The following is a 27,972-nucleotide window of genomic DNA, read 5'->3' on the forward strand; positions in this document are numbered from 1 at the left end:
AACATCTGACACAATTGCCAGAAAATAGCCTAACATTCGTTTTTTTTCAAGTTTGTCTGAGTGTTTCTAGCTCAGAGATTTCAAAAACCTCTGACCAATTTTTATCACTCAAACTCTCCTGTCTGATTTATCTATAGTTATGCACATGCACAAAAGGGATTTAATTACAATTATAAACCTGGTTCAATCCCTGAATGCTGCTTGGCTGATAGCCTTTTTATATCAGACCATATACCACAGGTATGACAGAAAATTACTTTTTACTGTTCAAATTACATAGCAATAAGGCACCCCGGGGGGTTGTGTTATATGGCCAATATACCACCGCTAATGGCTGTATCCAGGCACTCCAAGTTGCATCAAGCTTAAGAACAGCCCTTAGCCAGGTATATTGGCCATATACCATACCCCCTTGTGCCTTAATGCTTAAAACCTCTTAACCTCTATGGGATCCCCGCGGGACGGTTGAGCTAACGTGCGTAATGTGATTAGCATGAGGTTACAAGTAACAAGAACATTTCCCAGGACAGACATATCTGATATGGGCAGAAAGTTTAAATTGTTGTTAATCTAACTGCACTGTCCAAGTTACAGTAGCTACTACAGTGAAAGAATACCATGCTATTGTTTGAGGAGAGTGCACAGTTAAGAACTTAAAAAAATGTATTTAAAAACCAATTAGGCACATTTGGGCAGACTTGATACAATATTTTGAACAGAATCCAATGGTTCACTGGATCAGTCTAAAACGTTGCACATACATTACTGCCATCTATTGGCCAAAATCTAAATTGAGCATAAACTGGAATAATACATTGTGGCCTTTCTCTTGCATTTCAGATATGATTAAAAATAAAATACACACGTTTTTTCTATGTATTATCTTTTACCAGATCTAATGTGCTATATTATCCTACTTAATTTCACATTTCCACAAACTTCAAAGTGTTTCCTTTCAAATGGTATCAAGAATATGCATATCCTTGCTTCAGTTCCTGAGCTAGGCAGTTAGATTTGGGTATGTCATTTTAGGCGAAAATGTAAAAAAAGGATCCGATCCTTTTCCCTTATAGCAGTCAAACGAGTTAAATTAACATCCATTGATGGAAGATGATCTGGCGAGTTTAATAAAGGCACATTATCTTTTCTCTTGCGATATATTCAAATTATTTTTAATATGTCATGTCATAGCTAGCAACAATTATTATTTTGAGGTAAACCGAATTTTGCTTAAAATGTTGGTACAAGTTACTACGATATTCCTTCTTAGTTAACTCGATAACAATATGGGAAAAGGTTTATTGTATAAATATGGCAACTCCTGCCGTGAAAAAATGGGCTCATTTTCAAACCTTTTGAGCAGTTTTTAAGTGGTCATTGGTCTATAAATTGTAGCTGTTTAAAACCACAAGGTGGTAATAAAACAGCCGTTTGAGTAACTTTGTTTGACAAAAAGACAGCACGGGATAATTCCCTAGTTGTCTGATTGCCCTTTTAGCCGAATGTATGTACATTGGAATAATGTATATTTTATATTTGTAATGAATTACATTTTATTTGGATACGTTTTGTGTTGCATTTTGGTAAATGTGGTTTAATAATACTCGGGACGAATTTCATGATCAAATTTGGAACAACAAATATCTCAGGACACGTGGTAGCTAGGAGCAAAAATAAATAATCTAGATAAATACATCTAAATGATATTTCAGCTCAATATAGTAAATTAAGATTGAGGAAAAACACGAGAGGAGAAACCATAATGTCTTTGGGAGAAAAAAAAACTACATTGGTCGCAAGTGGAAGTAATCGAGGAACGCTTCCAGTCGACGACAGTTTATGACGTTGCGCTCTATTTTTTGGGGTCCATATCAATACTTTCTGATGAATTGCACGGACGTTTGCAATGAAATTGCTTATTTCTCAAGCCAAAAAGAAAGAGGACCCGCTAACGCCACAATAGTAGCAGGCATATCAGATCACGCGCGGTTTTGTGCAATTAACGTTAGCTAGCTACTGTGTTTTCCTTTCGTGAACTGCTCTGTCTTGCCAGACATATTTAGTAACGTTAATGTATTATTGCAGAAATGTAACAGGAGTCGACTGTAGTTGCTAGCAAACGTTACATAAAACCAGTCTTCCCAAATAATAGAATAGGAGAGAGGACTTAAATGTTACATGTTGGGCATTAGCTACAAGGTAACGTTGCAATTTGGCAATAATACTTAACGTTACCTAGCTTAGCTTTACTTGCTAGCGTACTAGTGTGGGTTCGCTACTTTGACAGCTCTCATTACTCTAACACTTGCAATATTAGCTACTAACGTTACAACAGCGAACACCTTAGTTAACGTTAGTTAGCTGAATTATCTGGTTGGCAGTGCCGTTGAGCGTTAAACTGATAAAGAACCTAGCCATTTTATTTGAAGTTTTTTTGTTTTTGTACGAGCATATTTGCTCTATTTTGCCACAATGTTCAAGCTTTGTCTTCAGATAGCTCTACGACCCACCATCTCAACAAGAGCAGTGCTGGAAAGTGTCACGGTCAGAAAGGTTTTGAAGGTGTCCCACTTGCAAAGTTGTTGGATGGGAACGCTCGGACGCAACGAGCCGCGGGAACCCCTAAACTCTCCGAAAAGAGCGAAAGAATTCATCTACAGCATTCACCCCAAAGAAAGAACATGCTTGCTGAAAGAACTGCAGAGCTTTGAATCCATAGCTATAGCTCAAGGTAAGATAAAAACAGATCTTGCAAGCAAGTTCCTCTCCCATTTTTATAATGATTGACATTCCTTCCCTCACTCCCTCTGCAGGCAGGGTGACTTTGTGTTTCCTATTCTTACAGTGATGTCAGGAATGTTGAAACTTCCCACCCCAAGTTAGTCGCTATCGTGGTGGGAACAGTGTCCTCCACTTTTATCAATTGGGATATTCTGGGCAACATTTCAGTCATACATTTGTCATCTGTATTTTTCTATTTTCAATAGTCACTATTAGGATAAAGTAATTGCTGTTGTCAAATCAACTGACAGGCTACCATTTCGTTAATTTCATTTTTCTTAAACTTGTGTTTGACCTGCACAACTATGGGTGTTTTTTTTATTATCCTGAAGAAGTTCCTAATACGGTGTGAAAGTGTCCCTCAGCTTTGTAGTTTAACTTTTGTAGCCTTTTTGAATGGCCTTCAATAGGGAAAAACGTAGTGCAGTGGTCTTCAAGTGCAAAAACTTCATAAGTCAGGTGACAGAAGTAAATTCATCCACTGACACATAAAAAATAAATATGTATATTATATACATACATACACACACGCACAAGTATGTTGACAACACTTAGAATGATTGGATTTGACTTTTTCAGCCACACCCGTTGCTTACATGTGTATAAAATCGAGCACACAGCCATGCAATCTCCATTGACAAACATTGGCAGTAGAATGGCCTTACTGAAGAGCTCAGTTACTTTCAACGTGGCACCAACAAGTCAGTTCGTCACATTTCTGCACTGTTAGAGCTGCCCCGGTCAACTAAGTGCTTATTTATGTGAAGTGAAAACGTTTAGAAGCAACAACGGCTAAGCCGTGACGTGGTAGACCACACAAGCTCACAGAACGGGGCTGAAGTGCGTAGTGTGTACAAATCGTCTGTCCTCGGTTGCAACACTTACTACCGAGTTCCAAACTGCCTCTGGAAGCAACGTCAGCATGAGAACTGTTTGTCTGAAACTTAATGAAATGGGTTTCCATGGCCGACCAGCCACACACAAGCCTAAGATCACCATGTACAATGCCAAGCGTCTGCTGGAGTGGTGTAAAGCTCGCTGCCATTGGACTCTGGAGCAGTGGAAACACGTTCTCTTGAGTGATAAATCATGCTTCGCTAGCTGGCAGTCCGACAGTCAAATCTGGGTTTGGCAGATGCCAGGAGAAGACTACCTGCCCCAATGTATAGTGCTAACTGTAAAGTTTGGTGTAGTAGGAATAATTGTCTGCAGCTGTTTTTCATGGTTTGGGCTAGGCCCCTTAGTTTCAGTGAAGGGAAGTCTTAATGCTACAGCATACAATGACATTCTCGACGATTCTGTGCTTGCAATTTTGTGGCAACAGTTTGGGAAAGGCCCTTTTTCTGTTTCAGCACAAAGCGAGGTCCACACAGAAATTGTTTGTTGATTGGTGTGGAAGAACTTGACTGGCCCGCACACCTTTTTAGATTAATTGGAACGCCGACTGCGAGCCTGGCCTAATCGCCCCACATCAGTGCCGAACCTCACTAATGCTCTTGTGGCTAAATGGAAGCCAGTCCCCGCAGCAATGTTCCAACATCTAGTGTAAAGCCTTCCCAGAAGAGTGGAGGCTGTTATAGCAGCAAAGGGGGACCAACTCAATATTAATTCCCATGATTTTGAAATGAGATGTTCAACGAGCAGGTGTCCACATACTTTTGGTAATGTGTCTGTGTATATGAAATGAAATGCAATGCGTTTTCACTCATTTGATGATAGAATCAGAGTTTCTAAACCCAGAGGCCAAACATTGCGAGGAATGCTTGCGAAACAGACAAGGCCGGAGTTTGAGGTTTGAGAAGTCTGAGAGAAGTGAAAAATTCTTCCTTATTTCTTTATTTTCTCATTCTAAAGGCACAACCTCGATTTGAGACAACGTCCTGCAGTCAAAAACTAGATTTTCTTGTGTTTTGTATATATATTTCCACGCTGAGTTTGGAATAATACAGTGAAAATTATGATAATGCCTTTTTTAGTGTAAGAGATGTTTGAAAAGACAGTCTGAAATTTCAGCCTGTTTTGGTGAGATGTAGTGTTGGACTGCCTGGTGACATCACCAGGCGATACATTAGTTAATAGATTAGACCAATAAGAAAGAGTTCCCCTCTGCCAACAACAGCTAGTTTTCAGTTTTCCCCTCCCCACTCAGACCACTCCTAGACAGTCCTAGCAACATTCTTGTTTGAGAAATTGCAATTGATATTAAAAACGGCCTTATTGGACCTTTTTAATTAGCCTAGTTGAAGATGTTATTGATCAAACCTTGTGAAAGTGATAAACTGACATGTTTTCATTTTTGTCCAAAACAACTTTATATTGAATGATTGGCTTTGATTTGACTACCTGCACATGTGCAGTTTGGCGCAAGACCGTTTCTCTGCGCATGAGCTTAGCTAGCCAATGTCACCATGACATCGAAAGTTTTTGCCTATTTTCATACTGCATTGTCTTTGATACAATCGTAAAGCCCATTCAAAAGATTGGGGGGACATGATACGGACGTAAACCGGAAGGGATGGTTACTTCCACTATGGCAGCCATGCAGTGCATGTTCATTGCACAACCTTACCAAATGCTTATGCCGTTTTGTGTATTTGGTGCTGCAGTGGTATCTGAAGGCATTTGGAGTAGAGGTCGACCGATTTTTCAACGCCGATACTGATTATTGGAGGACAAAAAAAGCCGATACCGATTAATCGGCCGATTTTTATTTTTATTTGTAATCATGACAATTACACCAATACTGAATGAACACTTATTTTAACTTAATATAATACATCAATAAAATCAATTTAGCCTCAAATAAATAATGAAACATGTTCAATTTGGTTTAAATAATGCAAAAACAAAGTGTTGGAGAAGAAAGTAAAAGTGCAACATGTTCCTTGCTCAGAACATGATAACATATGAAAGCTGGTGGTTCCTTTTAACATGAGTCTTCAATATTCCCAGGTAAGAAGTTTTAGGTTGTAGTTATTATAGGACTATTTCTCTCTATACCATTTGTATTTCATATACCTTTGACTATTGGATGTTCTTATAGGCACTTTAGTATTGCCAGTGTAACAGTATAGCTTCCGTCCCTCTCCTTGCTCCTACCTGGGCTCGAACCAGGAACACATTGACAACAGCCACCCTCGAAGCAGCTTTACCCATGCAGAGCAAGGGGAACAACTACTCCAAGTCTCAGAGCGAGTGACGTTTGAAATGCTATTAGTGCGCACCCCGCTAACTAGCTAGCCATTTCACATCGGTTACACCAGCCTAATTTCGGGAGTTGATAGGCTTGAATTCATAAACAGCAGAGCTGCTGGCAAAATACACGAAAGTGCTGTTTGAATGAATGCTTACGAGCCTGCTGGTGCTCACCATCGCTCAGTCAGACTGCTCTATCAAATCATAGACTTAATTCTAACATAATAACACACAGAAATACAAGCCTTAGGTCATTAATATGGTTGAATCCGGAAACTAAGCATTTATTCTTTCAGTGAAATACGGAACAGTTCCGTATTTAATCTAACGGGTGGCATCCATCAGTCTAAATATTCCTGTTACATTGCACAACCTTCAATGTTATGTCATAATTACGTAAAATTCTGGCAAATTAGTTCGCAATGAGCCAGGCGGCCCAAACTGTTGCATATACCCTGACTCTGCGTGCAATGAACGCAAGAGAAGTGACACAATTTCACCTGGTTAATATTGCCTGCTAACCTGGATTTCTTTTAGCTAAATATGCAGGTTTAAAAATATATACTTCTGTGTATTGATTTTCAGAAAGGCATTGATGTTTATGGTTAGGTACACGTTGGAGCAACGACAGTTCTTTTTCGCGAATGCGCACTGCATCGATTATATGCAACGCAGGACACGCAAGATAAACTAGTAATATCATCAACCATGTGTAGTTATAACTAGTGATTATGATTGATTGATTGTTTTTTATAAGATAAGTTTAATGCTAGCTAGCAACTTACCTTGGCTTCTGACTGCATTCGCATAAGAGGCGGGCTCCTCGTGAGGCAGGTGGTTAGAGCGTTGGACTAGTTAACCGTAAGGTTGCAAGATTGAATCCCCGAGCTGACAAGGTAAAAATCTGTCATTCTGCCCCTGAACAAGGCAGTTAACCCACCGTTCCTAGGCCGTCATTGAAAATAAGAATGTGTTCTTAACTGACTTGCCTAGTTAAATAAAGGTGTAAAAAAAAATATATAAATGTTTTTTTAAATCGGCAAAATCGACGTCCGAGATTACCGAATTCCGATTGTTATGAAAACTTGAAATCGGCCCTAATTAATCGGCCATTCCAATTAATCGGTCGACCTCTAATTTGGAGTACCATAATATGCTATGGCGTCTCTCTGCAGCTGAATGTCTTCTCATTCCAAAGTATGCCGCATCATACTCATTAGCAATAGGCCTACTTCGGGGATGAAATCAGACTTGACAATGTAGCCTATGGCTCATGTATGACTGCCATACCATGTAACTCCCTGGTGGGGACTTCTTGTTCCATTCATCCTTGTAGAGTTTTGTACAGTAGGGTTGGGCGACATTACGATAGTATTGGATATCGAAGATGATTGACCGCTATCGTGATGTGACAGACGATTTCAACTTGACTGGCAGCACGCATTAAAGAGCTGACCGCGCAGCCCACAGCAGGGCAATGCCAAGTGGCCTATTCCTTTCCTATAGCCTGAATAACCTATTTCAATAACTGTTATAAACTACAAGCTAAGATTTTCACCAAAGCAGTGCATTCTCAATGTTGGATGATTTGGGCCATATAGCTGAAGCACATTACAATTTTTTGTAGCGGACACTCAATTATAAAAGCCTAATGGTGTATTTTATCTTAACGGAGTTCTAGACTCAAAGTTTTAAGCTGATCTGTTCAGTCTCTTATTAGAATGGCATGCTCTTAGCACTGACTGATTTGTAGATCCATCACTGGAGGTAAATTGTGCCCCTAAGTATATAGCTGGAATCCTGGTCCTGTGAATAGTACAACTTCTCATGGTCCTACACATTTCCTCTCCTCTCTAAAACTAAGTGCATTGTATTTGGTAAAAATAATTCCCTAAGTTCTAGACCTCAGCTGAATCTGGTAATGAATGGTGTGGCTTTTGAACAAGTTGAGGAGACTAAATTGCTTGGGTTTACTTAGTGATGCACCGATATGACGTTTTTGGCCGATACCAATATTTTCCTTGCCCAAAAAAACGATACTGATATTTTTTTTATTTTTTTTATTTTTTAAATCAACCCTTTAAGCATTCTAGTGCAGTTAATTTACTTAATACCCATCCCGGATCCGGGAGCATCCTCATCAAAAAAGATGACTAGCCTAGCCTAACGGGACAGGGATATCATATAATATAATTTTCATGAAATCACAAGTCCAATACAGCAAATGAAAGATAAACATCTTGTGAATCCAGCCATCATTTCCGATTTTTAAAATGTTTTACAGCGAAAACACTATGTATTTATATTAGCTAACCACAATAGCCAAACACACAACGGCATATTTTCACCATGTTTCCACCGCATAGGTAGCTTTCACAAAACCCACAAATAGAGATAAAATGAATCACTAACCTTGAACAACTTCATCAGATGACAGTCTTATAACATCATGTTATAAAATACATTTATGTTTTGTTCGAAAATGTGCATATTTATAGCTACAAATCCTGGTTTTACATTGCAGCCACCATCACAAATAGCACCAAAGCAGCCAGAATAATTACAGAGAGCAACGTGAAATACATAAATACTCATCATAAAACATTTATGAAAAATACATGGTGTACAGCAAATGAAAGATAAACATCTTGTGAATCCAGCCAATAATTCTGATAAAAATAAAAATAAAAGTGTTTTACAGCGAAAACACAATATATATTTCTATTAGCTCACTACAATAGCCAAACACACAATGCCATTTACTCTCCGCCAAAATAGCTTTCACAAAACCGACAAAATAGAGATAAAATTAATCACTAACCTTGAACAACTTCATCAGATGACAGTCTTATAACATCATATTATACAATACATTTATGTTTTGTTCGAAAATTTGCATATTTAGAGCTGCAAATCGTGGTTATACATTGTGAATAAGTAGCAACAATTCACCAAAATATCCGGAGATATTTTGGACAGTCATCTAATCAAATAACTCATCATAAACTTTACTAAGAAATACATGTTGTACAGCAAATGAAAGATACACTGGTTCTTAATGCAACCGCTGTGTTAGATTTTTTTAAATAACTTTACTACAACATACAAAATGCATTATTGTGAGACAGCGCTCACCTATTCTCCGCTGAGTTGGAGTCAACATATTACACAAAAATACGAAATATAATCATAAATTGTGTCTTACTTTTGCTGAGCTTCCATCAGAATGTTGTGCAAGGAGTCCTATTTCCAGAATAAATCGTTGTTTGGTTTTAGAATGTCCATTTTTTCTGTCGAATTAGCAACTTTGGCTAGCATTGTGGCGCGAACATGCCCATCATCTCTTGGCGCAAAGAACGGAAAATTCCAAAAGTCCCAATAAACGTTGAATAAACTGATCAAACTCGGTTGAAAAATCCTACTTTATGATGTTTTTCTCATATGTATCAAATAAAATCAGAGCCGGAGCAATTCGCCGTGTATACCGAATGCTTTTCAGACGACAATGTCGAGGTCCCCCGCGCGCTGTCGAAAACAAACAAAATACCGGACCTGCCACTCCAAAAGCTCTTATTCGGCCTCAGATCAAGCTAGACACCCCATTCAACCTTCCACTGCCTGTTGACATCTAGTGGAAGGTGTATGAAGTGCATACATATTGATAAATAAAAGCCAGTTGAATAGGCAGGCCCTGAAACAGAGCCTCGTTTTCAGATTTTTCACTTCCTGTATGGAAGTTTGCTGCCAAATGAGTTCTGTTTTACTCACAGATATAATTCAAACAGTTTTAGAAACTTCAGAGTTTTCTATCCAATAGTAATAATAATATGCATATTGTATGATCTAGAACAGAGTACGAGGCCGTTTAATTTGGGCACGATTTTTTCCAAAGTGAAAACAGCGCCCCCCTATTCACAAGAAGTTAACTGACTTGCCTAGTTAAATAAAGGTTACACACACACCACACTGACCAAAAAGTTATTTTGTTGGCATTTACGTATGTCCCCATTACCAGTAAAACATAATCAAAACCTATTTCTTTCACTTACTTGCTGTGCTGTTTCGTTGTTCATTTTATTCAGTCGTTTCATTCTCAACCCGGATTTCTCATACTATGGAACGCCGTTGGGGTCTTGGCGTGTCAAAAAGGATACACGTCAAATAACACTATTCGACAAGTCAGGACCTGAATACGACTGCACGTCACATAATAATTGAATGCGTTCATTCATTTTTTACGTTATTACACATTGATTACACTCACTCGTATTTCATATGTCACAACAATTCATCGATATGTATGCTATGATACTGGTAAAGTTGTATCGCGCACCTACAGTGCTGGTCATAAAAAAAGCTAGCTAGCTCATGGATGCAAACAATGTTCTTCCCCAAAAACATAGCAAAACGTCAATCTGTTTCAGTAGCTATAGTTAGCTAGCTAACTATATAGCTAGGTGTCATCTAAAATAACCCTAATTTATAAGACAGTTCTTATTTGATTAATGGTGGTCGGACCCATCAATGTGACGCTAGCCACAATAGTGGACTTTGCGGTTAGCCTTCAAAATAAACGTATGTAATTGACAGTGATGCAAATTAATACAAATAGTATAATTTTGCCATAATTGAATAGATCATGCTAAACGAGGTTGGAATGTTATATAAAATCAACAAAAGACAATAATTTGTTAATTTGACAATCTGTTGAAATCACACTGGATGTATTATACTTTAGAATTGCTTTGCATACTTATTTCACTGTACAGCCTTACCTATGGATTGTGGATCAATGACATGGGGTATCAGTCTACTCAGTGATACCCAGAGAACATTAGCGTCGTAGCTCTTATTGCGGGACTCTGAAACAATTGTGAATTGAGCCACATTTATTGTCAACCTATGTGTATTGAACACTATTCCCAAGGAAAAACAATACTGCGTGGATGTTTTGGAGTCTGATAACTCTGAGGAGGACATTTGGAAAATTGAGTAGAGTTGAGTAGAGTGATACCCCTTTTCATTGATCCCCAATCCTTAGGGAAAGCTGTACAGTGCAATATGAATGTCAATTCACACAATAGGCTGACTGGGGAGGTGATTTCACACAGTCACAGTCCTGCGATAAGAGCTACAATGCTAATATTTGCATAAATTCTTCACAGTTGTATTCTGTGGGTGTCACCGAGTAGACTGATACCCCATTTCATTGCTTCACATTCCAACCTTGTTTAACATTATCTAGTCTAAATATGGCATGATTCCACCAATTGTAACCTTCTGCATCACTTTCAAAGAGGTACTTTTATTTCGAAGGCAAACCGCAAATTCCACTATTGTGCCTAATAGTTATTGTGGCTAGCTTCACAACACATAACCCGGTCCGGTCGAGCCTCACTAGCCAGATGAAGCTAGCTGGCTGCTTATAATGTTAGCTTTGGGCAACAGGGTTAAGTAGCTAGCTAGCTATTTATTTTCATGAACTGAAGTTCAATTTCAATAGGCAACCTAGCTAATAGTTACTCATAAGGATTCCTAAATCGTTGCTAAGAATAATGAAAATTACTGCAGTTTCTCTACTGGTCATTGGTTTCAGGCTGGTTGTATTGGTGCAGGCTAGGTACCAAGCTAAAGCTAGCTAGATACCCCAGAAGTTGCGGTCAAACAAATAATGCTTTATTACCAACACGGTATTGTAATCACATCGTTCGTGGCCGGTGTTTGCTTGTTTGCAGACTTTTTTGTACAGCTTTGACAGTGCTACTGATAGTAGTGGTGGTGCTTGGCTTGCACGTGCAAATTCAGAACACACAAAATTCTATAATAGAACTGGGTTATTTGACGTGTCAAATTAAAAGCTTATTTAACTCGTCAAATAGTGTTATTTGACTTATCTATTTTTGACACCCAAACGCCGTTCCATAGTATGTTGTGAAGCTAATAGCAGTGGCGCCATTACTGTGTAACTCCGGTAGGGCAACATCTGAAAAATAGCACTCTTGGTAGTGTGTAGTTGCCAAAATCACCCTTGACAGAGAACGGTTGATTGTCAAGGGCAATGAATTCCATTATCTTTGCATTAATGGATTTCGCCTTTGAGTTGTCTCGCTGAAATTTTCTTTCTCTTTCAAATGACTGCTCGACTTGTTGACTGCTCGATCCACACAGCAGACATTGTGGGCTAGGTTAGGAATTCTGTGTTGCACGTGTAGCGCAACATTTTACTTGACGCCATTACGTCATGTACCTACGTTATATAGGTATGCACGTTAGCTTTGACATCGGTTATTAACATACGCTTTAAACTAGACATCGGACCGATATTATAATTTTTAGCTAATATCGTCCGATTCCGATATGTTTTTATTTATTTTAATTTTTTTTTTAATATCGTGCATCCCTTGTAAACTGTCATGGTCAACCTATAGATTCAATGTTGTAAAGATAGGGAGAGGTTTGTCCGTAATAAAGATGCTCTGCTTTTTTGACACCGCACAGAGCAAGTCCTGCATGGTTTAGTTTTATCTAATCCTGGTTATTGTTAAGTCATATGGTCAAGTGCTGCAAAGAAAGTCCTAGTTAAGCTGCAGCTGGCCCAGAACAGAGCGTCACGTCTTGCTCTTCATTGGCTAAGAGTTGAGGAAAGACTGACTGCATCACTTGTTTTTATAAGAAACATTATTGTGTTGGAAATTCCCAATTGTTTGCATAGTCAACTTACACACAACACTGACACGCGCACACTTACCCGACCAGACATGCCACCTGAGTCTTTTCACAGTCCCCAGGTCCAGAACAAATTCAAGGAAACGTACAGTATTATACAGAGACATGAGTGCATGGAACTCCCATCTTAAATAGCGCAAGGGAACAGCAAACCTGTTTTTTTTTAAAACAGTGACCTTCTTGTTGTGTGTATCTCATAGATGCGCACACACACTACATGTTTATGTATGTAAATTGTAAAGTCTTCTGTCTGTAATGTATTTTTTGTAATGTGTCGGACCCCAGTACGACTAGCTGTCGCCATTGGCGTCAGCTAATGTGTATCCTAATAAATCAAAATCCTTGACTTTAACCCCGGGAGAAATATGTAAGCTTGAAGTACAGTGACCTTTTCCAGAGCTCATTCCTGACCCTCCCTCATGCCAGCTGGTCTCTCTTGGAGCAGGCCTCTGACAGATGGGCTCCCTCCACCATGTCCCTGTTATGCCAGCCTCTGGTAAATACCCAGGAAACCAGTTAAGCACTATTAGCCCTCATGCCTCCTTGGTCATGCATTCAGAGCTTTAAATGGACAACCATCATGCAATTCAGGTTCTTCTTTTCCCAGAAGTGCTCACTCTATATGTGAATGAGTGCAGTGGCTAATGTTTTGCACTGGTGCTCATTATAGTTTCATTTTTATAGTAAAATTGTTGAGGGTTCACGAGAGAGACCTAGGCGTTTATCTTCTTTAATTGTACATCCAATGTCAATGCATTATGAGGAGCATTTTCTCTTGCTGTTTGAACTGAAATTATAAAAGCCACCCAGTCAGGCGAATTAACTTTTGACATCCAGTACATACCGTACCTCATAGCTTATTATTAAATGTTTGAGGAATTGAGGAGTGTGACAATGTACTTCAGCTTTCAGTAGATGAAGCCCTTTTTCCATAGAAGTCCCAGTGAAACTACCTTTACACACACAGCCATGCCCAACTCTTCTCTTTATGTGCCCCGTATCCCCCTTTTTTCCCCCTCCAGACTCTGAGGTGTCCAGCTGCACAAGCCAGTTGCGTGGCCAGAGTGAGACACCTGAAGGAGAAGTGGGGTTACAGGGTACAACAATGTGTGTTTTTCTCACGGACGGACTGCCAACATTTCCCTTGCCTGCTTTGTGTACCTTCAGTGTTTCCCCTAAGAACACGGGCTGGGGTTTTCCTGTTTTTATTTATTTATTTTTCATTTTATCTCCTGCTCTCAATGACATCACCAGCCAATTCTATATTAACCCCAAAAATGTTTTGCTAACGTAACGTTACTGTAACTTAGCTAACAATTATTACATACTGTACATCTATTAATAGGGTTGGTTCATGGAGATAGTTAGAGGATGCAACATGTGTCTGTGAGAGCACATTTTCTTCTACTACTATGAGTTGGAGTGTGTTTGAATCGGTATATAGCCAAGGTTGGTGACAAAGATATATGTTGTTGTCACTCTGATCTTAAGCTCTTCTCTGCAGAAATATTTTTGTTGTTCCGGCAATGATTTAGCAGCAGCAGTGCGCTGCGCTAAATGAATATAGGGGAAACACTGACTTTACTCAAGTTTGTCCATACTGTTGCCACATTGTCGGCTGGCATGACAATCCAATGCTGCTGCCTTGTTCCATGTTACTCTGTGTTCAACATGAAATCCCCAGGAGAGTCAGTTTAGTGATTCAGATAAATTTTCTTTTTTCACATTCTTGTTTGTCCCTAGTTGTGAGGCTTGTGATTACAACATCGGCCTAAACAGCGTTCAACACAGAAATTGCCCTGAATGTCAAGGGGCACTGTGGCATTTCAGTAATGGGCTATTTAAAATGTTAATCCTGTGAACCAAACCTTAAGGCCCTATTCCCACTACGAGATATGAAGGAGAGTCTGAGGAGCGGAGTGGCAAAAAGGATTTCTACTTTTCAATTCACATTACATCCTTACATTTCGTTGTGGCTGGCGATGCGACACTCTTGGTCCGCAGCTCAAATTGACCTTAAATATCACAGTAGTCAGTAAGCACAAACTATTCAACAATGACAAACTTTTCTTCTAAAACATTTTACACTATTGAATAATGCAACCAAACCATATGACAATTTACAAGCATGTGGAGACAGTGTTTATTTTCTTGTCTGTAGGCTACAGTCATTACATTTTAGCTTCAAGACAAATGTAGAGTTGCTAACTGCATGTCTTCATCAAGTAACGTTAGCCTATCTAAAATTTACGATTTTTAAACCTCTCATATGCATATAAAGTACAGTAGGCCTACTTTACAACAAACCAGGCTTCATTTTTTAAAATCAATATCATGCAAATCATTACATGTGCTAAAAGCAAATTGCAACTGAAAACGTGGGTGTAAGTGAATGCACTGCGACAAGCTGTTTTATATGGAAGCCCAAGCCCACTACCAAAATTGTTTTTTTTAAATTGCCTCATGATTTGTCAATGTGCACAATTAGTCTGTGCTTCAGTCTGATCAACTGTAGCTTACTGATAACAACCACAGCTGCATGTAGCCTAGAGAAGCCTAAGTAAAAAAAAAAATGAATGGAAGTAAATATGGAAGTAGTTTAGTGGCTAAAATAAGAGGTTAAATAGGTGATCTTTCTTATCTCTCAGATATAAGATAGACACTTCACAACAAATTTTCTTTATATTTTAGATTTTTTTTAAACGTTTCTGTGGTCTAAACTCAACGTTTCATCCATAGATTTTTTTGGTACCTTTAGGAGTCTTAGAATAGTTAAATGATGACTATTTTATCTTAAAACAACCCCCCCCCCCCCCCCTGCCGCCGACTTAGAAATGGCTTAGACTCTAGAGAGGGATTTATTAAATGGGTTTCTTCTTTTCAGAGCTCTTTGGTGAGCATTTTGATGTTCTTGTGTGGTTGGTATAAAGTGATGATTTTATTTTTATATTGTTACAGTCCTTAGGTTGTCTGAGCAAGAAAATAGTTAGATTCCATAGAGATTGTAAAATGAGTGCACTGCCCTAACTTTGTCACTGGGAAACAACACATATTGGCACATTTCCTTGTTCCGCTCCAATTTTAATTTGGGAAATATTTACATCCACTACTTTAATTGGGGAGAATTAATTGGCCCGCAAAAGAATAGCAGACTAAAGACGAACACATCTCCTCTCCAATTCCGTCCTAGCAGCAGGTAGTCCTGCACTTCCCCTGTTAAACCTTTCTAATGTGTTGGAGTGCCAGTTCCTCAGAACTGTGACAGCGGGCAGATGGTGGTGACTATTGCCACAGACAGCAGGAGTAGACACTTCTGTAATTAGGTAGTTTCACATGCACCACTTCAGCTAAGCTCTGAGGGAAATGACTCATCAGCACTGCTGCTGCCTGCTGTGACCGTTGTTGTTTAGAAGGGTAATATAGCAGGAGGGGTTGGACATTGGCGTGACCGATGACAAATATGTAGCCTTATGCTATTTCTCATTGAACATTTGCCTGAAGTCTACTGGCTGCAGATTGCACAGATATCAATTTTGTCATCTAGAAGTTTATTGATATTTTCCCATCAGCCAAGTGTCCTCCTTGAGTCAACAGAAATTAAATCGCACAAATAAGCTTTTGTTGTGTAGCGTTGTGTTGCATGGCCTTGTGCCGCAAGGCGTTGTGTTGCATGGCCTTGTGCCGCAAGGCGTTGTGTTGCATGGCCTTGTGCCGCAAGGCGTTGTGTTGCATGGCCTTGTGCCGCAAGGCGTTGTGTTGCCTTAGGGTTACCTACAGACTTTGACCATGCCCCCTGCTCAACTCGTTTACTCGGCCACTAGCAAGCAGTTTATTATGGGTTTTATAGCGACACTCTCCCTCAGTGGGAGGTTCTACACTCCACACTGAAAGCCTGTTCTCTTCTATGAGCTGCTGTGCACTCATGAGCAGATTGACCCGCTGTTCTGATTAATTAGTATTCCATGACGGTCAATAGTATTTCCATTCTCATTAAAGTAACCTCGTCAGCTGGCGGTCACCTCGCCTTAATCTTGGGTTCACCTTTCCAGAAATAGCACCCCAGCCCCTCTGTCTCAAGGTTGGGTCCTTGACCTTTCCAAGCGGCATTCATGTTAGAGGTGTGACTCTGTTTAGCACTGGGGTTTGTGTGTTAGTCTTTCTCAATGAATGAGAGACTACGTAGTTTGATAACTGTAAGGGGAGACTTTCATGTCTGTCTGAATTCACTCCCACAAAACAGTTGACTGTCTAGTAGTCCTACGACTTTTTAAACACACGAACACATTCACTTGGAACATGCCCCTTTAGTTCTTAATGAATTTCCTACCAAGAATCTGTTTCTCACGAGACTATAGAATATGGAGCCTCTTGGACAGAGCTGAGTAGTCAGCATTATACAGTGAACATGTTTATATTTGTGGTGAAGAGTTTGCAGTCTACACCTCTGTGCCAAACTTTTTGGGAGAGAAAGCATGAGGGTTGATCAGGATCTGAAAGTTCTACCCCAGTGCACATCATTTTGCAGATATGAATCTTTGTTTTTGATCTTGTCTTTCAGGGACTCAAGAGGCTTCACCGCTTACTCAAGCTCAGATCAAATACGGTAAGATAAAAGCGGTCTCTGAAATGATGAATGTAATTTTCTTTATACCATAGAGATTTATAGCTCAAAAGTTCTCAGTGGGATCAAAAGGGTCTATGCTTCCGTAGTCACATTATACCCCTTTGAAAACAGTTTCTCAAAACAAATTAATTATGACCTTTTCAGCTTTTGTTTCCCAGCAGCTATATCCGTGCTATTTCTCTTAATGAACCCACAAAATAAACTTCGCAAAAGAAGAAACGTCATCTCACTGTCAACTGCGTTTATTTTCAGCAAACTTAATATGTGTAAATATTTGTATGAACATAAGATACAACAACTGAGATGTAAACTGAACAAGTTCTACAGACATGTGACTAACAGAAATGGAATAATGTGTTCCTGAACAAAGGGGGATCAAAATCAAAAGTAACAGTCACTATCTGGTGTGGCCACCAGCTGCATTAAGTACTGCAGTGCATCTCCTCATGGACTGCACCAGATTTGCCAGTTCTTGCTGTGAGATGTTACCGCACTCATCCACCAAGGCACCTGCAAGTTCCCAGACATGTCTGGGGGGAATGGCCCTAGCCCTCACCCTTCGATCCAACAGGTCCCAGACGTGCTCAATGGGATTGAGGTCCGGGATCTTCAGGATGAGCCTGCAGGAGGGTACCACATGAGGGAGGAGGATGTCTTCCCTGTAACGCACAGCATTGAGATTGCCTGCAATAACAACAAGCTCAATCCGATGATGCTGTGACACACCGCCCCAGACCATGACGGACCCTCCACCTCCAAATTAATCCCGCTCCAGAGTACAGGCCTCGGTGTAACGATCATTCCTTCGACGATAAACGCAAATCAGACCATCACCCCTGGTGAGGCAAAACCGCGAGTCGTCAGTGAAGAGCACTTTTTGCCAGTTCTGTCTGGTCCAGCGACGGTGGGTATGTGCCCATAGGCGACATTGTTGCCGGTGATGTCTGGCGAGGACTTGCCTTACAACAGGCCTTCAAGCCCTCAGTCCAGACTCTCTCAGCCTATTGCGGACAGTCTGAGCACTGATGGAGGGATTGTGCGTTCCTGGTGTAACTTGGGCAGTTATTGTTGCCATCCTGTACCTGTCCCGCAGTTGTGCTGTTCGGATGTACCGATCCTGTGCAGGTGTTGTTACACGTGGTCTGCCACTGCGAGGACGATCAGTTGTCCGTCCTGTCTCCCTGTAGCGCTGTCTTAGGCATCTCACAGTACGGATATTGCAATTTATTGCCCTGGCCACATCTACAGTCCTCATGCCTCCTTGCAGCATGCTTAAGGCACATTCACGCAGATGAGCAGGGACCCTGGGCATCTTTCTTTTGGTGTTTTTCAGAGTCAGTAGAAAGGCCTCTTTAGTGTCCTCAGTTTTCATAACTGTGACTTTAATTGCCTATCGTCTGTAAGCTGTTAGTGTCTTAATGACCGTTCCACAGGTGCATGTTCATTAATTGTTTATGGTTCATTGAACAAGCATGGGAAACAGTGTTTAAACCCTTTACAAAGAAGATATGTGAAGTTATTTTGATTTTTACGAATTATCTTTGAAAAACAGGGTCCTGAAAAAGGGACGTTTCTTTTTTTGCTGAGTTTACATTAGAAAGTGTATAATGAGGGGAAATGTTCATGTCAGCCATTGAAAAATTGACTGCAAGCTGTCTTTCAGTAAATGCATTTGGATTTTCCTCAATGTCAGTAGGACACTGCCCCATAAACATACAGTACACACAGGCACAAACAAGCAGGCATGTGTGAGTCACTTAGTGACACGTGTGTTCTGCTGCCAGTAAGTTCCATTACTCAATGGAAAAATGTATATTCACTTGCAGAGACCTAACTCCCAAGACAAGTTGATCTTAGCAGCAAATGATAAGAAAATGTTTGTTTTTATTGGGGTACTATCTTGTTTGCAGTGCTTCTACACAATGCGATCCCCTTTATTGGTTTTGGCTTCCTGGACAATGCCATCATGATTGCAGCAGTAAGTGGTATGACTTTTTCTGGTGTTTAAATTTACCTGTATTCATTGTTTAGTTTGAACTAGCATTTAAAATGTATTTTGTATTTCACGTTTTCATTAGATACTGGCCGTGTCTGAATACCCATACCCTTCGCGTACTACATAGTATGCAAAAAAAGAAAGTGACATAGTATGTGACATTTCGAAAATAGTACTCTGACTGCGTCATCTCATGTGCGATTGCGTTGACTCCCGCCATTTGTTCATTTTGGTACAACCAGTCAATTTATCTGATTATCAGCTGTTGGCAGACATGTAAATCAGAAGAGACGAGTGAATTCTATTAGATCAAACACCACTGAGGGGCCCATGCAGTTTAAGTATGTAGTACACTAGTATGGGTATTCGGCCACTGTGAGGATGAAAGGGAACATTGCAAAAATAAATTGGGTGGGAAAGTCAACATGATTGCTAGCCCACCAAGAAACAAATGTCCACGTAATATTTCTGCTTTCTTGACTTTTAGGGAACCCAGATTGAGTTGTCTATAGGTGTCACCTTTGGATTATCGACCATGGCAGGTAAGACTGTTAAATTGTGATCTGAAATGTTCAAATTTGGCAGTAGCTCCCTTAATAAACATTGGTCAGAATACTTCTCAACCTTACAGGGGTCAAATATTTTTCAATGTAACAAAAGTCTACCCAGCCTCTACCCAATGGGTTAGATTAACTGGTGTTCTGGAGATCACATCAAAAGATACAGCATATTGTTCTTATTTCAGAGCTAAACCAAAAGTACATATTAGGTTACCATCCAGTCTTGAAAGTGATGATGGTCCCCAAATTTTTTTGGGGTCACCGCCTTGTGTATTACTCATCTTGAATCACACTGTGGCAGTAGATGGCAGTCATTTTACCCTCACTATGGGGCCTGATGGTATTTTGTAGGCTGTTTTTAGAAGCATGTAGGCATCTGTCCCTGATTTATGAAGCTCTTCAAATAACATACTTTTGTCTATTGGAGCCCTGCTTGTTCCATTGATGGTTACTGCAGCTATTCACATTAGACAAAGCCCCTCCCAATAATTGTGGGATTGTTTTGTTTAGGCTATATACTTTTGTTTCGAGTGGACATACAATGCCAGACGGAAGCCACTCCTCAGTAAAAGGCACGACAGCCCGCTTGGAGTTTGCCAAAGGGCACCTAAAGACTCTCTGACCATGAGAAACAAGATTCTCTGGTCTGATGAAACCAAGTTTGAACTCTTTGGCCTGAATGCTAAGTGTCACTTCTGGAGGAAACCTGGCACCATCCCTACAGTGAAGCATGGTGGTGGCAGCATCCTGCTGTGGGGATGTTTTTCAGCGGCAGGGACTGGGAGACTAGTCAGGATCGAGGCAAAGATGAACAGAGCAAAGTACAGAGAGATCCTTGATGAAAACCTGCTCAGGACCTCCGACTGGGGGCGAAGGTTCACCTTCCAACAGGACAACGACCCTAAGCACACAGCCAAGACAATGCAGGAGTGGCTTCGGAACAAGTCTCTGAATGTCCTTGAGTGGCCCAGCCAGAGCCCGGACTTGAACCCGATCGAACATCTCTGGAGAGACCTGAAAATCGCTGTACAGTAACGCTCCCCATCCAACCTGACAGAGCTTGAGAGGATCTGCACAGAATGGGAGAAACTCCCCAAATACAGGTGTGCCAAGCTTGTAGCAATATACCCAAGAAGACTTGAGGCTGTAATCGCTGCCAAAGGTGCTTCAACAAAGTACTGAGTAAAGGGTCTGAATACTTATGTAAATCTGATATTTCAGTTTACTTTTTTTTTTAAATAAATTGGCAACAATGTCTAAAATCGTGTTTTTGCTTTGTCGGTATTGTGTGTTTGACCGGGGGGACGGGGGGATTATTTAATACATTTTAGAATAACCTACCAAAATGTGGGAAAAAATCCAAGGGGTCTGAATACTTTCCGAAGGCACTGTACGTTTCTCTCGTGTAGGAATGAGTAGTGCAAATTTATCTGGGTTAATTGATTGGCCACTGAGCACGTCTTCTCAGTCCCAAACAACTGCTTTTGCAAGGCTTTTGGTTGGTTAGAGATACTTTCTGCTAATGCTCCCCCAAAAACGTTTTGGTACAATTAAGCTTTCTTTCTACAAAATCCATGTAGGGATGCAACTAGGGCTGGGAATTGTCAAGGACCATATGATACGATATTATCACGATACTTAGGTGTCTATGTATTGCGATTCTCACAATACTACATGTATTGTGATTTGATACTGTGATTGCGATTCGTTCCAAACAAATTTCTGATGCCGAAGGACGAGAGAGCCACGAGAAAACAATACCTTTTGATGAGTCATGGAAATAAGAGCTCCCTATTTTTAAAGCTGCAATATTTTACTTTTTGGGCGAATTGGTCAAATTCACATAGAAATGTGAGTTATAGATCTATAATTTGCATCCAAATCAAGTCTAAGAAGCGGTATATGTTCTATGAGTGCTATTTCTACTTTTGGTTTTGTACACCAGCTGAAAATACAATATTTGTTGTTATTGAAGAGAATCAAGTGGTTTAGATGGTACAATGATTCTCTACACTAAACTGAAATTAGGCAAAGTACTACAATTTTAGTAACCAGGAAATGGCGGAGCGATTTCTGCATATTGCACCTCTTAAAAAGATGGAGAACAAGCTATACTGGAATTTTGGTGCATGTACAGCAAACTAGCACAAAAATAATATTTCAATATTTTTGATGCGGTATATTGTAAAAAATGATATCCCTTCCCCCCCATCACTAGATGCAACACTAGTATGTGGACCAGAATCCCTGGACCATTCTAGTGCCTTGGGGATCATTTTTTTAATATCACCACTGTCCAATGAATAACAGTTTGATCATTGAAAACAAGAACACATGCTAGCCAATTCCAATCCTAATAATCAGTGCTGTCTAATGCTGTCACATATTTAATATACATCGATCTACTTGAATGAACTGTGCTTGATATTGGCTTGTCTCATCCATGATTTACCAAGTTCCACCATACATCCACAATGCAATTTACAGTCGCTCCTCATCCCAGTGCGATTCACAAACAGCGTTTTCATGAGGCTTTCAGGGTTTATAGCAGTTGGATCTATGCAGTTCCTTGGGCCTGGTTCATATTGTGACTGACTGCTTATGAAATGAAGTAATAATACAATTCAGTACACTGATCCGATTTATAAACTGTAGAGACAGTGACCTTTTTGAACGTTTGAAAAAGGAATCAACATGGCACAACAGCTGTTCAGCGTTATTTACATGTTTAAACAAACATCAGGAGCAGTTGTATTGAAAAATTTCAAGAATCGTTTAATTTAGAGACTGTGTAAAATCTTATTTGTCTTCTGTTACAGCTGCAGCTCTTGGGAACCTAGTGTCAGACCTGGCTGGACTTGGGTAAGAGCACCAACCACTTCTCCATTCTGTGTAATATTTAGTCAGTTATATAACTTTCAAAGCATTGCAAGTATTTCAGGGGTGGGGGTCACAAGTTACTGGGTAGACGGGTATGATTTTGACATACTTTTGGTAATGTAGTGTATGTGGACACCTGCTCGTCGAACATCTCATTTCAAACTCATGGGCATTAATATTAAGTTGGTCCCCCCTTTACTGTTATAACAGCCTCCACTCTTCTGGGAAGGTTTTCCACTAGATGTTGGAACATTGCTGCAGGGACTTGCTTCCATTCAGCCACGAGCATTAGTGAGGTCGGGCACTGATGTTGGGTGATTAGGTCTGGCTCGCAGTCTGCGTTCCAATTCATCCCAAAGGTGTTCGATGGCGTTGAGGTCAGGGCTCTGTGCAGGCCAGTCAAGTTCTTCCACACCGATCTCGACAAACCATTTCTGTATGGACTTCGCTTTGTGGACAGGGGCATTGTCATGCTGAAACAGGAAAGGGCCAAACTGTTGCCACAAAGTGGAAGCACAGAATCGTATAAAAGGTTTGGCTGTAGCATTAAGATTTCCCTTCACTGGAACTAAGTGGCCTAGCCCGAACCATGAAAAACAGCTCCAGACCACTATTCCTCATCCACCAAACTTTATAGTTGGCTCTATGCATTCGGGCAGGTAGCGTTCTCCTGGCATCTGCCAAACCCAGATTAGTTTGTCGGACTGCCAGATGGTGAATCGTGATTCATCACTCCAGAGAACACGTACCCACTCCTCCAGAGTTCAATGGCAGCAAGCTTTACACCACTCCAGCTGATGCTTGGCATTGCGCATGGTGATCTTAGGCTTGTGTGCTGCTGCTCGGACATGGAAACCCATTTCATGAAGTTCCAGAAGAACAGTTATTGTGCTGACGTTGCTTCCAGAGGCAGTTTGAAACATGGTAGTGAATGTTGCAACCGAGGACAGACAATTTTTACACGTTTCAGCACTCAGCGGACCCATTCTGTGAGCTTGTGCGGCCTACCACTTTGCAGCTGAGCCATTGTTGCTCCTAGACTTTCCACTTCACAATAACAGCACTTACAGTTGACTGACTGGGGCAACTCTACAGGGCCGAAATGTTATGAAATTACTTGTTGGAAAGGTGGCATCCTATGACGGTGCCACGTTGAAAGTCACTGAGCTCTTCAGTACGGGCCATTCTACTGTCAATGTTTGTCTATGGAGATTGCATGGCTGTGCTCGATTTAAAAATATATATTTTTTTTAATACACCTGTCGTCAACGGGTGTGGCTGGAATAGCCGAATCCACTAATTTGAAGGGGTGTCCACATACTGTATGATTTTCTTGAAATGGAATGGTAATACAAATTTTACATGACTACCATAGCTGTGTTTCTTATATTGTCTGTCTGTGGGCAGTCTTGCCGGATACGTGGAGGTCCTAGCCTCTAGGCTAGGGATGCAGGTTCCTGACCTCACCCCCAAGCAGGCGGACATGTGGCAGACCAGGGTTAGCTCCCACATGGTGAGTGATTTAGAAATGATTACCTTTTATGGGCTGGTCTACTCCTGTACTAAAAATCTTAATCTGGTTAGGGGAAACTGGCCCTATAAGGTTGAGATATTTAGAGGATGGGTGGGTTACTAGTGATCCATGTTCAAAGATTTATAATAACCTTAATAGTAAGAGAAACATGCACATAACTCAAACTGTTGAACTTCCCATTTGACATGCATTTTTCTCCCGTCGTGTGCAGGGAAAAGGCATTGGAGTCACAATTGGATGCATTCTCGGAATGTTCCCCCTGTTATTCCTAGGGGATGATGAGGATGAGAGCAAGAAAAAATAAGCACACACCAACACCACAGACTCTTAACAGCATGCGAACCAGCTTTCTGGTTTCAGGGTCAATTGCAAGCTGCATCATCAGCATGATTTTAAATTCATCTCTAACTCTGGAAAACCTTTCTTCTCTATTTCATAATATAAGACATGTCATTTATCCAAAGTGACATAGTCATGGGTGCATACATTTTACATACAGGTGGCCCGGTAATCGAACCCACTGTGCTGGCGTTGCAAGCGCCATGCTCTACCAACTGATCTTCCAAAAGTTTATTATGAGCCATTAGGCTTATTACAAAGTAGTTGCATTTGATGGCAAGTTATTTTCATAGGATGGATTTTGTAGATGAATTTGCCTAGGAGTTGAAAATGAGTTTGAGATGACTTTAAACCAATGTTATAAGATTGTGAAACAAAGGAACACGTGTCAACTGCTACCTCGATGGCATTTTATTTTTGGGGGGGATTTGAAACGGCAAGAGTTCAACTAGCTTGTGCAATATATATTTTCAATATTTATTTTTCTTTTGTTGAGGAATTTCTGTACAGTATATTATGCATTGAACTTTATTGATTGTTTGTCAACAAGGAAAAAGCAATTACGCTATGATTTGAAAAACTGGTCACAAATGCTGTTATTACCACTACCAACCCTGTTTTTCAGATGCATAATTACAAACATACCTCTACATTGAGTGTGCGTAATGCCTTGGGTTCCTAGCATGTCAGTCTTAAGTTGCCTATCTATTATTCTAACTGCTGATCTCTCTTAGCTTTCACATTTATTTTAGCAAAGCCAATTTTCACAGTCCATACCATAGAAGTGCCTCACTTTATTGTCTTCACATCACTCTAACCAAATGTATTTTTATTACCTTTTTAAAAACCAGCACATAGGAGATTTTATTTAGTGAAATATTTAACTTCATGTTTGAAAGAACGTCATTGTTAATCTGCTGGATTTGAAAGAAATTAAGTAAACGAAGTGAGCTGAACAACAAAGAGTAAAACTGCGCACTCACTGTTTGTTAAAATGCAATTACAGCACCTATTCCGTTGCCAATATGATTGACTTTTTGTAGGATAGTTACTGTTTGTTCACTGATAGACAACCATTTGCTTATGGTGGCCTAAATCAAAAATTTTCACATTGATGTAATCAAACTAGTCCTTTATTGTGTGAAAGGATCTTCTTTGTTTTCTGTTTATGAATATCGGTGTTCGTTTTTCCGCTTGCCTTTTCGTATTACAGTAAATGCAGTACTTAAACTGGAATGCCCCTCACCATGCTGCTGTATTTCCTCATGAACTGTAGTGAATGTTCATAATGACCCTTATTATTTAAACTATTACTGTCAAATGCATTTTTTTTGTCACCAAAGTACTTGGCTATAAAAACTGCATATTTCATCACAACCAGATTGATAAGAAAATGGGCACCAAGGTGTAACATAAATGCTTTGATGGTTTTGTTCGAAAGCAATGGAGATGTTCTGTTCTGGGTGAGTAGTATTTCTGCAGTTTGATCATGATCTCACTCCATCCTTTTCTTTAGTGCTAATAGAAGCCATGCACTTGTTCCTCACCTCCTCTGCCCTCTGGTGGACGGAGACAATTTTTATTTGCCCCAACTCATTCTCCCTAATGCTTTTCCTCCTGGTGTCCTCTGGTCTTGCTTGTTGCACCAGTGTTCTGGGCTTGCTGGAGACTCCTGGTTACATGTGCCCTTCAGCTGTTTTAGGCTCTACAGCTCCAGAGACCCTTGATCCACACGCTCTGTCCTTTTCTATTTGGTGTTTGTCTAACACCACTCCATTGGTCTCCTTCTCTATAGTCTCGGAAATCCCAGACATATGTTGGAACATGTTAATGTGGAAAGTAAGCCATCTTGCTAAGGGATATACCATCTCTAGGATGTATTTTGCTCTTGCCAATTTTCTCCTGCAATCTTCATGGGATGTCTCCATCTCTTCTGTCTTTCGCCTTAACACTTTTTCTCTCACAAACATGTACATCAAGTTTCCTTCAATCTCATTTGGTGTTCTGTTCTCCAGTTTGATTCCTGTGGTATGGTTCTCTGTGTTTGTCTGTTTTGCCATCTGTATCTGAACCTCACTCCCCGTCATTGCTTTCCAACTCTTCTCTCCTTTCTTGGCTATTGGTCCACCATGATAGTGGTGTCCTCGCACCATGATATCAAAGCACACCTCCATCGTCCTATTCTGTTTTCTCTTTGTCACCATTAACGACATGCTAGAAAGTCTGGCATGGTAATAAGAACTATTCATTTAAACATACATGGACTTATCTAATGCTCATCCCCACTCCCATGTAAACGACAGGCACATAAAATGTATCTATGCTGCCATGTTTACATTTTAAAATGTATACTTATGCCAACAGAAATAGAGAAAATACTTTGTGTAAAAATACTGTTTGATCGCTCTTGTATTTTGTAATGATTTAATAAACCGATTGGAACTATTTCACCGTTTGACCTCTAGGCTTTATGGGTATTATGACTCATACTGTGGTACACTATACTAATCAACTGAAATACACTGCTCAAGAAAATAAAGGGAACACTTAAACAACACAATGTAACTCCAAGTCAATCACACTTCTGTCAAATCAAACTGTCCACATAGGAAGCAACACTGATTGACAATAAATTTCACATGCTGTTGTGCAAATGGAATAGACAAAAGGTGGAAATTATAGGCAATTAGCAAGACACCCCCAATAAAGGAGTGGTTCTGCAGGTGGTGACCACATACCACTTCTCAGTTCCTATGCTTCCTGGCTGATGTTTTGGTCACTTTTGAATGCTGGCGGTGCATTCACTCGTGGTAGCATGAGACGGAGTCTACAACCCACACAAGTGGCTCAGGTAGTGCAGCTCATCCAGGATGGCACATCAATGCGAGCTGTGGCAAGAAGGTTTGCTGTGTCAGTCAGCGTAGTGTCCAGAGCATGGAGGCGCTACCAGGAGACAGGCCAGTACATCAGGAGACGTGGAGGAGGCCGTAGGAGGGCAACAACCCAGCAGCAGGACCGCTACCTCCGCCTTTGTGCAAGGAGGAGCAGGTGGAGCACTGCCAGAGCCCTGCAAAATGACCTCCAGCAGGCCACAAATGTGCATGTGTCTGCTCAAACGGTCAGAAACAGACTCCATGAAATGTCGGATCCGCAGCCACTCCGTTAAAAGAAAGATCTGAAATCAAAATGGCCAACTTGAAAATGAATTGGCTCCGAGTCTCATTTTTCCGAAATACATTTTTTTTTACAAACTATTTGCCAGGCATCATGTCCTCAGTTTGTAAACCTAAGTTCAGATCTGGTTTCAGATTTATCTGAGACGGTGGGTGTCGGCCAC

At 40.4% G+C, this 27,972-nt stretch overlaps 1 protein-coding gene across 2 annotated transcripts; it reads left to right on the plus strand.

The window, feature by feature from the left end:
* The first annotated feature begins 1,614 nt into the window (after nt 1-1,614).
* Nucleotides 1,615-27,082, plus strand: tmem65 (transmembrane protein 65). Of its 2 annotated transcripts, XM_071367733.1 has the most exons (8): nt 1,615-2,731; nt 13,725-13,799; nt 17,261-17,305; nt 19,237-19,304; nt 19,810-19,864; nt 22,702-22,744; nt 24,170-24,275; nt 24,508-27,082. In XM_071367733.1, exons 1-8 carry the CDS (start codon nt 2,473-2,475, stop codon nt 24,598-24,600), a joined length of 744 nt encoding a protein of 247 aa, XP_071223834.1. In that variant the 5' UTR covers nt 1,615-2,472; the 3' UTR covers nt 24,601-27,082. The 2 variants fall into 2 exon arrangements, with proteins under 2 accessions (XP_071223834.1, XP_071223835.1); XM_071367734.1 differs by lacking the exon at nt 13,725-13,799 and having other exon boundaries at nt 1,628-2,731.
* Nucleotides 27,083-27,972: the final 890 nt, after the last annotated feature.

Source organism: Salvelinus alpinus, chromosome 26, assembly GCF_045679555.1.
Source record: "Salvelinus alpinus chromosome 26, SLU_Salpinus.1, whole genome shotgun sequence".
Taxonomy (NCBI): domain Eukaryota; kingdom Metazoa; phylum Chordata; class Actinopteri; order Salmoniformes; family Salmonidae; genus Salvelinus; species Salvelinus alpinus.

Excerpts from the sequence above, each read along its gene's own strand:
- tmem65 (XM_071367733.1), top strand. The coding sequence starts at position 2,473 with ATGTTCAAGCTTTGTCTTCAGATAGCTCTACGACCCACCATCTCAACA. Across the intron at positions 13,800-17,260 it reads AGGAGAAGTGGGGTTACAGG|GGACTCAAGAGGCTTCACCG; the intron begins GTACAACAATGT and ends CTTGTCTTTCAG. Across the intron at positions 17,306-19,236 it reads TCAAGCTCAGATCAAATACG|TGCTTCTACACAATGCGATC; the intron begins GTAAGATAAAAG and ends TCTTGTTTGCAG.